Source organism: Talpa occidentalis, unplaced genomic scaffold (genome assembly GCF_014898055.3).
Source record: "Talpa occidentalis isolate TD23 unplaced genomic scaffold, MPIMG_talOcc4v2.1 talOcc4.12, whole genome shotgun sequence".
Classification (NCBI taxonomy): Eukaryota; Metazoa; Chordata; class Mammalia; order Eulipotyphla; family Talpidae; genus Talpa; species Talpa occidentalis.
The window spans coordinates 88874639-88887352 of record NW_023601212.1 but is presented as its reverse complement, the minus strand read 5'-3'; the positions used below and the strand labels follow the sequence as shown (position 1 = coordinate 88887352).

General features: G+C 52.5%; 1 protein-coding gene across 5 annotated transcripts in view; it reads left to right on the top strand.

Moving 5' to 3' along the window:
- Nucleotides 1–3306, top strand: part of TNRC6A (trinucleotide repeat containing adaptor 6A) — a 170629-nt gene extending 167323 nt beyond the window's left edge. For all 5 annotated transcript variants that reach the window (XM_054693792.1, XM_054693794.1, XM_054693791.1 and 2 more), the window contains 3 exons: nt 521–591; nt 1321–1460; nt 1970–3306. In XM_054693792.1, coding sequence (XP_054549767.1) covers nt 521–591; nt 1321–1460; nt 1970–2345 — 587 coding nt within the window. In that variant the 3' untranslated portion in view covers nt 2346–3306. The remainder of the gene's footprint in view (nt 1–520; nt 592–1320; nt 1461–1969) is intronic.
- The last annotated feature ends 9408 nt before the right edge of the window (nt 3307–12714 follow it).

Sequence of the window (12714 nt, the reverse complement as noted above, 5' to 3'; positions counted from 1 at the left end):
GAGTGAAGGGGGCCGGCTAGTGTAACCAGACTGCCAACAAACTGCGGCTGCTGGCTCCCCTATCACCACTTCACCTACTACAAACGACCAGGGCTGGGTTTGTGCTGGCATCATGTGTTCCCCTCCCCGGCAGCGTACATGCACGGCCTTGGATGACTCGGGTGTATACCAGATCTACCAGTAAATTGGGCTTTATCCTTCCCTCTGCCCTGTCCCAGAATTGTGCCAAACTTTCTCACTTCCAGACTGAAAAAGGTAATAAAGATCAGAAATGAACAGTTTCTGCGAGCCTTTGGGGGCACGCTGGCCTGGTTTGTGACCTTAGGACCAGTGTGCACTGGCATCCTGGGCTGAGGGTGGATGGTGTCCGTCCGTGCAGAGCAGTGCAGAGGGACAGAGGAAGAACAGGGCACCAGCTGCAGCTGAGCAGCTGTGATTCGCCTGAGCTGTTTTTATCCTAACTGGCCATTCCGGCCACCCTCAAAGAAGACTAACTTGCCTGTTTTTCTTCCTTGTTTAGGTTCCAGCTGGGGTGAGAGCAGCTCAGGGAGAATAACAAATTGGCTTGTTCTAAAAAACCTTACACCTCAGGTAAGCACACCAGCTGTCCTGTTTGGATGGACACACCAGGTAGTGTGGGTGCAGAGGTTTCCAGGCTCGACTGAGTTTGAGGTCAGGGCTACCCAGGCCTACTAAGCAGTGCTGAGGAGAGGTCCAGGCTGGGCAGAGGAACAGCAGATGGTTCATATGCCTCAAGTGGGCTGTGGTCTGACCCACTGATTTTTTTACACTGTAAAATGCGCATGGGAGTGGACCAAGAATGCAGATTCCTAGGTCTCACCCCAAAGACTGAGTTAGTAAATCTGGGCTAGGATCGAGGACCAGCTTTTTCGTAAGGGCATTCAGATGAACTTGATGCATTTGGTCCTTGTACTGCCCTCTGAGAAGCCCTGGACTGCCCCCTCCTCTGGAGGCTGGATGCTAAGAGCCTGCCCCTCCTCCCCCAGGGAGCAGTGCCTTGGTGGATCCCGTCCTCAGGGCAGGGAAGAGAGAAGACCTGAAGCCACAGCAGGGGCAATGGCTAAGGAATTGGGGATCTGGGGAATGTCCAGGAGTCTAGAGGCCACAGAGGTATGGCTCTGGGACCACTGGAGGTGGGGAGGGGGGCATTGTACCCCATCATGTAGTGAGTCCCAGTGCAGAATGGCACAGGAGTGAAGTGTGGGCAAGAGACAAAGGAAGAGAGTCCCAGCCTGGGACAGCCTCCTGGATGGGTCTCGAGACCCCGCGTCTTAACGGCACCCCCGCTCTCCCTCCTAGATCGATGGCTCCACTCTGCGTACTCTGTGCATGCAGCATGGCCCACTGATAACATTCCACCTGAACCTCCCACATGGAAATGCATTGGTCCGTTACAGTTCAAAAGAAGAGGTAGTGAAGGCACAAAAGTCTCTGCACATGTAAGTTGGCCTTTCTGTGCATGACACCTGGGGAGTGCGCTGGTGTTGGGAGTGTAGGGTTCCTGGGGAGGAAGGGAGGAAGGAGGTGACACTGTGTGGGTGCGTGTGTGAGACGACACCGCGTCCCAGTCTCAGGGGAGCGCTTTGGTGCAGCGGCAGCCTCCCTGTCTCTCAGATTCCCAGGTCAGTGCTCTTAAGAGTCCCACACCTGGTCAGGATGGCCCTCAGAAATCCCTCAGTTTCCATAGGAGACAAAGGACACGGTCTTGACACCAGCATGCACCGGGAGAGGCTCTCTCTTGGCTCTGGGCAGCGTGTCTGAGCCAGCAGAACCCTGGGCCTTGGGCCCACCCTGTGCTGGCCCTGGGCACGCACTCGTGAGAGAGGGCTCGTCGGGCGGTTCTCTCCCCTTCCCGCTTCTTAGCAGACTCTTCAGTTTCTCCCTCACTTTTGAATCAGCCGAGCCCTCGGGTGTGCCGCGTCTTCACCCGGCCCGCTTGTCTCCTCAGGTGCGTGCTGGGGAACACTACTATTCTCGCTGAGTTTGCCAGTGAAGAGGAGATCAGTCGTTTTTTTGCACAAAGTCAGTCTCTGACCCCTTCTCCCGGCTGGCAGTCTCTCGGGTCCAGCCAGAGCCGGCTGGGCTCCCTCGACTGCTCCCACTCATTCTCCAGCCGGACCGATCTCAATCACTGGAATGGTGCTGGGCTGTCGGGAACTAACTGTGGAGACCTTCACGGCACTTCACTCTGGGGAACCCCACATTATTCCACAAGCCTGTGGGGTCCTCCAAGCAGCAGCGACCCCCGGGGAATTAGCAGCCCATCCCCCATTAATGCTTTTCTTTCTGTTGACCACCTGGGTGGGGGTGGAGAGTCCATGTAACAGTGTAGGTGTAGACTCGTGAACTGTGACCTCAAGATACGAAAGAAAGGAGCACTAAGTTGGGCTCGCCGCCTGCAGCCAGGGGCCACCTGTGGGAACAGCTATTCTCTGCACATTTTCCACTTTGTTTTCCCCGAAACATATCAGTTTGAATACTTGAATCATGCAGGCCAATATTATAATGTGAAAAGGTATCTATCTATATATTACACTCCCAAACAGCGCCATACACGCTACGCCGTATCGAATGAGCTCACTCGTGTATATCCATCATGTTTAGCCTCTGGGTTCTCTTTTTTTTCCCCCCTCCCCATCCACACAACCCCCTCTTTTTTTTTAATTATTATTTTTGCAAAACCATTTTTTTGGGCTGATAATGTATGAGCTTTTAACTTTGCACTGAATGATGTTCTCTCCGTCTAATCGGCAATATGGGGGGGCAGCTGTTCCAGTGTAAATGTTTACTCAAGGATGCTCTTAAAGGTGTGCGCTCTCTACTATGCCTTGACGTTTGCCTACCTTATTGTGGTATTGTGGAGTTTAAAAGATCAAGCTAGGATACTGACTTAGGACTATAAATGAAAGTATTGCACCAGTTTTTTCATGTAAAACTAAAGAATTTCGCTCTGCAGTTTGAAAAACTGTGGCCACAGCTGTGACTTGCAGCCCACCTGCCACCCAGGACGGGCCCTGCACTTTGAATAGGCTTTCCATTTTGTTTTGAAGGTTTCCATGTTGAACCTTCTTGTTTACAGATTTTTTTGTTTGTTTTTTGAGAAAAAAAAAATGTTTACTCTTCCATCATTTAAAAAAAAATTTAAAAGACAAAAAAAAATGGAGGATGATTTAAAAGATGCTTTCTATCTCTGGGAAAAGGAGCAGCATTTGGCCATGTTCTTTTGTTTTCTATTCCTGTCCTAGATCAAAGAGCATGGTTCTCAGGAAAACCAGTTCCCCAGTTAGGAAAAAAAAAAAACAAAAAAAAAAAAAACAAAAAAAAAAAACTCCTTGTAGTTTCTTATAGGTAAAAAAGAAAAACCCCGACTTTTAGCACTGATACTACATATTGCTCTGTTAAAGAATTTTCTCTGCCAAAAAAAAAAAAAGAAGAAAAAACAAAAAAAACGCTTAAAGCTGGAGTTTGACATTCTGCTTTCAGATGCTGTCTTTTTATTAGTGAGTGATGATGGTTTGCTAATAATCAATAGGTAATAATTTTTTGTAATCCCATCAAGTGGCTCTCTATGTCTCTGCTCTTGTGGCTGTGTTCATGTTTAACTGTTGTACCTTAAAGCTGAAATCAGTAACTATGCATACTGTAACCAAGGTATTGGGCTTACAGAATTGTTTGTTGTATAAAGAAAATTTTAAATGTTGTTGCAAACTAACGAGTTACACCATTTTTAGATTTCTTTTTCTCTTCCTCCTCCTCCTCCCCCCCACCTTTATTTTTTTTATTTTTTTATTTTATTTTTTTTGCCCACAAATGGTATTATAATGCTTGCTTAGTCAAAGGAGAGAGACTAAACAAGGGTAAAAATTTTAACAGTACAGAATTTGCCATCATTTCATTGCCTTGATTCTAACGTTTGTGTCCTAAGATGCAAAAGAAGTCAGTGGCTTTTAACTGTTTACAAATAGAATGTGATTGTAAAATGTACAGTTTGGTTGTGTTTGAATTATGAAATTTCTTCAGATATAATAAACCATGACTTTTTGGCTGCTCAACATTAATTGTCTCTCTTTTGTGAATTTATTTGTATGCTCTTTTTTATAATGAAAGTTTCAAAGTTGCTATGTATGAGTGTCCTCATAGAGCAACCGATTAAAAATCTAAGCAAATATTTGAACATTTTCTCTGAACTTATCCACAATTTCACCCTGAAACAATGTGAGAACAATGGGAAACTGTAGCTTGCTCCTCCTGCCCTCTTTGAGCATCTTTGGGATCGTACTGCTCAGAGCTCTTCTGTGACTTCATCTTCCCCACCATTTGTGCCCATCTCAAGCCTCAGCCAGAGACCATTTGGAACATGAAGCTTAATGACTCGACAGTGTTCTAGTGTTAACTCTCATACCTCTGTTACAAAATGAGAAATGCCACAACCTGGACTGGCCTTTTTCTCCCCCCTCTCAGCCCTCACTCCTCACCGCAGGAGCTCTGGGGCAGCCTGTGCGCATCTCAGTGCGACTTCACATCGTGCTCCAACTTGCCAGGTGTAAGCTCATGTCGGACACCTTAACACAGCAAACGTTGTTCAGTGCATTCAGTGGATCTTGACTTCCATACTGGTTTTTCCAAAAACCAAAGGTAGCTTTGAAAAACCACGTCTGGAAATGTTTGGAACATTAAGCTGATTGACCTTTTGGGGCTTTGAGTAGTATATAATTGACTTCATAACTGCGTTAATTGTATTGTTAAAGTGTTTGGGAGTTTTTTGCGCTTGTTATGTGGAAATAAAGTGTTTGATTTAAAAAAGCGAAAAAAGTGGTTTTGGTTTTTGCCTCATCCTTAAACGATGCGGCTCTATTCCCTAAGTGACCGTGTCCCTCCTAAGTCTTCGTTTTAATCCCTACCGACTGCCGGGCCTTAACCAAGACCTCCGGCCTAACCACCATCAGACTTGGGGGGGTTGCCTCTTCACTGACAGCCCCCCCAGAGTTGGTCCAGACATTTCCGCATGGCCAGTCATGCATTTCCCAGTGAAGGACACAGTGGCTGCTCAGTGCCTGCCCCTGGACACTCAGCTGGGCTCTGGGCACCTGAGCTGGCTCAGCTCTCCCCTCCGTGTGCCTGCCCGAAGCCAGCTTCCTCTCAGAGACCGAGGGTGTCCTCTGAGCAAGCTTCCCCTCTGCTCACGCCCCTGTCACGAGTAGACGTCTCCTTCGTTGCTGCTTGCCACACAGATGCGATCCCCTCTGTCATCTCAAGGTTCAGTCCGTGCCACCAGCTGATGAGCAGGCTCCGGGGCATCTTTGCAGTCCACATGGCCAGACACGGTTGCTGCCAAGGAGACATCAGAAGGAATAGCAGCTGTTCCCTGTTGACACTTGAGAACAAGATAGTGAGGTGGGTGACCCAGGGAGGATGGGGGTGAAGTTGACAGGTGGGGTGTCAGGTAGGATGGAGGCAGGCACGGCAAGTCGAGGTTGCACAGACTGGGTTGCCTACTACTCAGCTAAGAGGTCGGTTCCGCGTTTCCGTGCATTGAAAGGTGACTGGTTTTCCACTTGGGATGTTTGCCTGCCGAGCCTGTGATTTTGAATATAAACCAGGGAGTCTCTGAACAAGAGCACTGGAGATCCTTACCAAGGCCAGGCCTTGGGCCCTGCACGGCCATGATGTGTCGGGGCTCTTCCACACGCGGGGCCTCGCTCACGTTCTCTCTCCCAGCAACCTGGCCTGGCCCTAGAGTGGGAAACGAAGTCCGAGTGCGTTGTTCCTCACTGCCTACAGGCTTCCCGTCATGCTCCCCCGGTTAAGGAGAGGAAGTGTGTCCCCTGGGTTCTGGAGGCAGAGGTTTAAGCTGTGCATTTTAGGCTAAAACTGCATGGGATAGTCAACTCAATTACTCCTCAGAAAGTTCGTGATGTCTCAGAGAGGGGCCGTGATAAGACGCCATGCCTTACTTTAAGCAGCAGGGCTGAAGAGCTGCTTTCTGCTTGGGATGACTCAGGTGGCAGAGACTGAGCTCCAACTAAGGGCAAGAGAGTGACTTCCCTTCTTGCTGACAGTGGACCTGTTAGGGGGAAAAGGCAGTCCCAAAGCAAATTGCATACAGGCTTTGTGGACTCCACCCCCACCCCAGGTCAAAGCCAAAGACACTGGGAACTCCAAATCCCATCACCACCAAAGGGAAGGTGGCTGGGACCTGAGGGTGGGGTTAAGCAGCCAGGTGGATACAAAAGGCAGACACGTGGGCTTTGGGGGCTCTCTCCATTTTGGGGCCCTCGGCCAGCTCGCGGCGTCCGTCTAGCTCTGAGAGTGACTTTGGGGTTTCCAGGTCGTCGGATCGGGTAGGACGCATTAAAGACTTTATTTCCCTATTTTCTCCCTGAGTTGTACATTTTCCTTATTTCTTTTTCTCTTGTAAATAAACCTTTTATTAACCCTTTTGCGTGTGTCTGTAGTAGAGTATTCATAAGTCCCTTTAAAGCGCGCGGGTGAGGACCCACAGCCAGGAACCCGTTTAATATCGGGGTTGCTCTATAACAGACCCATCAGTAAGGGAGCTCCCCACAGCCCAGCCAACTTCCAGAGGAGGACAGTTTTAAATGAATTGGGACCTCAGTCTGCAGACCTGAATCCAATTCATGGTCTCCTATTAGAATACTGCCGTGTTACTGAGACACCTGGGTTTTCATTCTAGCTTATTTAAATTAATTTCTTGACAAAGGGAAGTTGCCATGTAGAGGAAATCAGTGCCACTCGTAGTAAGTAACAGGAGCTACAAAAGAAACAGGAGACCGACCCATCGAAACAAAGACCCAAAAAAGTCTTCAATTCTTGGGGTGGGGACTATCCGGTCGAAGTTAAAAGGAGAGACTAGAAAGTGTCCAGACGGGGTGAAGGCTGACCACCACGGACAAACCCGCTAGGGCCGGCAAACCACAGCGGAAAGCTTGACTCTTCTCAAGGTCATGGGCACGGGGGAAGGACAGTATGCTGGAGTTCTCTGCGTGCCAGGCGCTTTGTACACAAGGTCACACTCATGCCTTCCCCTGAGATCCCTACTCTGCGCAGGGGCCTACCCCGCTGGAGGAGCCAGGCTTAGAGGAGGCCGAGTTTCTGAAAACCAGAAAATGTGGGGGTGTGGGGAGGGGAGAAGGTTGAAAGGAAGTTTTGAATCCAGGTAGAGAGTGGAGTTTCACAATGAACAAGATGGAATCTGGGTGGCTGGTTTGGGGTGCCAACTTTACTGGGCCATGGGCAGACATTATTGGGATATTGGTGGGATGGTGGTTTGGGGTGAGATTAACATTTAAATCAGTGGACCTTGAGTAAAGCAGATGCCTTCACGAGGCAGACGCCTCATCCAATCAGTCGAAGTCTTGACTAGAACAAAAGCCTGGCCCCTGACTACCCTCACACCCCAGCAAGAGGGGATTCTGCGCACCATCCAACCTGACCTGCACTGCCCTCCGGACTTGGGCTAGCTGGCCTCCACGGTCACCGGGGCCAAATCCTTGTAACCCGTTTAGACAAACACGCACCCCCGCTTCTGCGTTTCTGGAGAATCCTGAATCTGAAATCCCACTCTCCTCACAGAAAACAGCTGGCACGCTGAAGCTGGAGAGGAACCGACTCCCGACTCTGAGAGGCAGACATAGAGCAGTTAGGAGCAGCAATTTAAAAGTAACCAAAACCATTTCCAGCACATGCCTCCAGGGGTTGCAACTTCTGGAATAAATCTCTGTTGCTCTTTTGTTCTTTTATTCATCTGCCCCGATCTGCTCTGAGAGCATTTGCTGCCTTTTTTTTTTTTTTTCCATAGCTTTATTGAGAGAAAACTGACATGCCGCACAATTCATCCATTGAACGTGCACCCGCCCATGGTGTCAGTAGATTCCGGATAACTCAGGTGTGTCTGGATTCTGGGATGCTGACACCTTTGATACCGGCGCGGCTGGCGAGGCTGCTCATTGGCCTGTGTTCCCCGGATCGCTCCCGGGGCGCCCGGGTGAGTCCCCATCATCATGTGCTTTCCGCAGTGAGACAGCTCTTTCCTCACCGTAAATAGCCTGGTTAGTTCTGCACCATGTGGATTCATCACAAACTTACCCAAAGGCCTTTGGTTTCCAGAGCTTTTTTTTTTTTTTTTAAAGATTTATTTATTTGTTTATTTATTCAAGCACTGGGTACAGTCAGAAGCGCTGGAGGGTGAGAGTTCACCAGAGCCAGAGCCAGGAACAGAACAGGCAGACTGACGAAGTACACTGCTGAGGGGAGCAGTGGGCGAGACAGGAGAGGTCTGTCGCGCCATGTGGGACCCTCGCGAGCAGCCGGGGATCGAACTGGCGTTGCAGAGGCTGCGGGCAGCTTCGCAGCCCAGCGCTCAACCGCTTCATGACCAGGGGAGGCCCTCCAGAGCTTTTTAGATTGGAGAATTCTCACGAAGAGGCCTTGGGCTCAGGTGGTATCCATGTCACCACCGAGGAGGCAGACTAGGGCATGACCATCCTGGACGAGGTCACACACCTGCCTCGGTCAGCACAGGGCCTGCCTGCCTGAGTCACATCCTCGTGCATCCTGGGAGCCAAGTCCACTTCCTCCGAGGGGACTGGTGCCCTGGGCCGATGTTGCCAACAATTAACGTAGAAGCGGGGGAGAGGCCACGGATTTCATCTGCAGGTGTCTGTGAGCTCGACGAGTCGATGCCACGAGCAAAGCTCACCCTCCTGAGCTGAAAAAATGTGGGGACAAAAAGCTATTGCAATGAAACAGTGGCAGACACGTCCGAGGACACCGGGGGCACATGACCCCTTTGTGAGCCTTGTGATGGGTGAGTGTGGGGTGGCAGTCAGCTGGGCACAATGCTGGCACAGCCGGGACACGAGGGAACCATCTCAACACGTTAGAGGCCTTGGGACCAGCATCGCAGTGGTGTGTCCACCAGAGAGCCCACAGCTTCCACATGACCCCCTCCACGGCACCCCGGCTAGGATGTGAAACTCAGGTCGTGTACATTTTCTTACAGACCTTTTCTTGTTATATAAACTTGTCAGAGTCAAACAAAAAGTAGAAGTGGCTAATGTCCACCAGCGGATGAGTGGGCAGATGAGGCACGGCAGCCCCTGCTCTGGTGACCCAGCCATGAAGACCAGGGGTCCTGACACACCCCTCGGCCCATGTGGGCCTTCAGTGGAACCCTCCTCAGCCAGACACCGGAAGGCCGCGTGTCATGTGCGAACAGGCGGTTTTGTGAAAAGTCCACAAGAGACAAAGCTCTAGACGGCACATCAGTGTGTCCGGGCTGCGGGAGAGGAGAAGCAGCAGGGACTGGCTGCCAACACCACAAAGGATGAAAATGTTCTGAACGTGACTGTGGCCCCTGAGGTAAGGATGAAACCACATCCAGGGTGGACATGCAGGGCCCTACTCCACAGTGGCCGCGGCTGTGCGTGTGTGTCAGGCGGGCTGCGGCCCCCACCTGGGGAAGTTCCCGGCCAGCTGTGCGGGAGGGGGCGAGGCAGGCATGTAGAGCAGGAGTCCTCATGCCAAGCAGCAAAGGCCGTGAGTGAACGCAGCCCTTGGGGAGCCCTCGGGGATCAAACCCACGTCCGCCTGACTGCAGCCCGGTGGTCTTAGGGGAAGGTTCGGAGTGTTCTTTGAAGCAACAGGTGCTCTCGTGCCCTGCTGCCGGGAGGTGCCTTGGTGCAACCACTCAGAAAAGCAGTTGGGCGGCTCGGGGGGTTTAGGGGTCACAAGCAAAACCTGTCAGCCCTGGGGACCCACCCACCCACCTGCCTGTAGGGAAAGGGAGCAGCCACCGGGGCGCGCTGCGCTTCCCTGAGAGAGGGAAGGTTTTCCCGCCAGATCCTTCTTAAATCTTCATAAACAATCGAAACCATCGTGAAGACTTTGGGAAATGTCCACCTTCTGTGGATCCGCAGTCCGATGTCCCGGATCTGGCTCTAGTTCAGCAGAGGAGGGGCCCGCCCTGTCCCTGCGGCCTTGCTGGTCACAGCCAACGGCAACGCCCCGCATGAAAGGCTCCACAGCAGCGCTTCTCAAACTGCAATGCGCGGGGGCCTGAGGGCCCTGGAAAGCGCGGAGCGGGACTCGGCAGCTCTGAGGAGCACGTGATGGGGGGGTTAGCTTGCCAGCTGCACCCAAGCCCCCCAAGAGGGGTGTTCCCGGTCCCTTCCCGCTGTGTGTTGGGGAAGCTCTGGCGCTGAGCTGACAGCCGTCGGGCCCCCGGGCTGCTGGCCCTGCCGCCTCCCCCTTGAGGGCCTCCTTGTCTGCACAGACCACGATCGATAGCTGCCTCCCAAGCCACGTCCCAGCAGGTGAGAAGAGAGAGTGGCTTGGGGGGATGGGGTTAGGGGGGCGGGGAGGTGGGGTGGAGGGGTGGAGGGAAGCTGCCCCTTCCCCTTAAGGGCATGACCCCCAGGTGGCGGCATCAGTCATGTCCACGCCCACCAGGCAGAACTTAGGCCACAATGGGCGGCGGCCACTCGGTCTTCATCCTGTAACTGGAGCCGGGAAGCTGCGGCTCGAAGGCACCAGCTCACTAAGCCTAGCTGGCCCAGAAGCTGAATATTGCGCCTCTGAGACAAGGCCTTGGGCTCGGCATCAGCTGCCTGGGAAAGCCCTGGTTTCGTGGGGAGGTAAAGGTGCAGAAGGTGAAGGCACAGTGTGAGCTCATGTGCGGCGGGGAGAACAAACCCAGCGCCACGCGTGCTGTCAGTGTCTACTTTGCTCCCTTTGCGAACAAGCCTGAGGTGGTTCACAGCCCAAGGGGCAGGTGGGAGCGGCAGGGAGGTGCTGCGGGAGGGAGGTGGTTTGCTGGAAACGCCCTGGGCCACACTCGCGGGCCAGGCAGAGGGAAGGCTGCCGTGAGGCCACTGCAGAGACCCCAGGCCACCCCGGGGCTGTGAGCTGACCCCCTTCAGGAAGGCCCTGCATGGAGGCTGTGACCCTGGTGACCCCTCAGCCAGTCGCCGGATGCAGAGACGGTGTCTCTTGCTCCCGGAGGGACTCAGGTGCAGTGCACGCCAGGGCCCCGGAGGGTCGTCTGGGCACCACCCCCAGCTCCCACACAGTGGCAGGGGGCTGCGCAGCCCAGGGTCCTGCAGGGAGGAGGGGAGACAAGCGACACTAGAGGGAGACAAAGAGCCAGACAAGCTTTGGTGCCTTGGTGTGGGAAGAGCTTGCGTGGTTTTCCGCTGGGAGGGTGAGAATGGAGACCCAGGAGTGAGCATCACGGGTTGGGGGGGGGAGGCGCCCGAGGAGAACCATGTGCCCCACTTTCTGTTTCACCCCCAGAGCTCAGATGGTCTAGGACATGGTCTAGGACAGGGTTGCACCGAATATATGACTGAATCCCTGAATGAACACATTCCAGGCATTTTAACACCGGATAGAAGAGACAGCACCTCCTTACCTGCCCGGAACTGGGCGGCCGTCAGGGTAGAAACGGACTTCAGGGAGGAGCGCTTTTGGGGCTACAGGGCTAGGAGCTCATTTTCTTCCTCGCATGCAGATCGGATGGGAGGTTTTCAACAGACAATGCAAACTAAAGAGTTACAGTGGGAACCGGGCCTTGAGACCTTGGGCAGATGGGGAACCCCATGATTGCTATTAAAACAGACCTGTAATGCCCACCAAGGCCACCTTCTGCCAGGGTCAGGAAGCAGCAACAGTTTTCTGTGAGGAGCACATAGTAAGTCTCCTTGGCTTTGCAGCCCATGTGCTCTCCCTCACAAGACCCTGTAGCACAAAAGCATGAGTCAATATGTAAGCAAATGCTCATGGCTGTGTTCCAATAAACCTTTATTCACACAAACAAGCAGGGGGCCATAGCTGGCTGAGGACAGAGGGAGGGTGTGAAGGGAGGGGCATAGTTTTTGACCTTTGCTCCAAGCAGGTGCAGCATTGAAAAGTCCCCTTTTCTGCTGCTCACTTCGGAAAGGTTTTATTATGAGGATGGGGGTAGCAGAATCTGCAAGACATTGGAGACAATGGAAAGATGTGATCTGTGAAACACGGGAGACATTCACTTCTTTCAGGCAGGCTTGCATTAAGGCATAGGCATAGACTATAGCCATGTTGGCAACAGGCACTGCGGCACCTATCTGCCTTCTCTGTGTTACCCCAGCTCCTGGTGTGCTGTGGTGACGTGGGGAGAAAAAGGGGCTGGGCCTGGAAACCTGATTTTCTTAATTTTGAGTTGATGCCCCAGCTGGGCGCCCTGTGCCAGAGGCAGCCATCCAATGAAACACAGAGCAACTTCCACAAGTGGACGTTCAGGAGGCTGTCCCTACCAGCGATACTGAACACGGTGCCAGAATAAGAACGAGAGAGTTAGCACTTGTGGATGAAGCTCAACCACTTACGGGGTGTCTCTCCTTGAAGCCTCACCGCTAACCTGTGACCAAGGTGCTCAGATTTTGCCCGCAGTGCCATGGATAAGGAAGCTATTTGGGAGAGCAACTTGCTCAGGTCATACCTCGATGAAGTTTAAAAGTCAAGCCAGTATTTTGCCGCACTGCCTAAGATCGAGAAGGTGCTAGTGTGTCCTTGCTGAGACGAGGTGTGTCCTTCTGGGGAAGACAGCAGGGTCCTAACTGCAGAGCTCAGCCACCGCCTGCCACGATGGCACCTCCCGGAGGCTTGGCACGTCTGTGTAGGGGTAAAAGGCAGGGC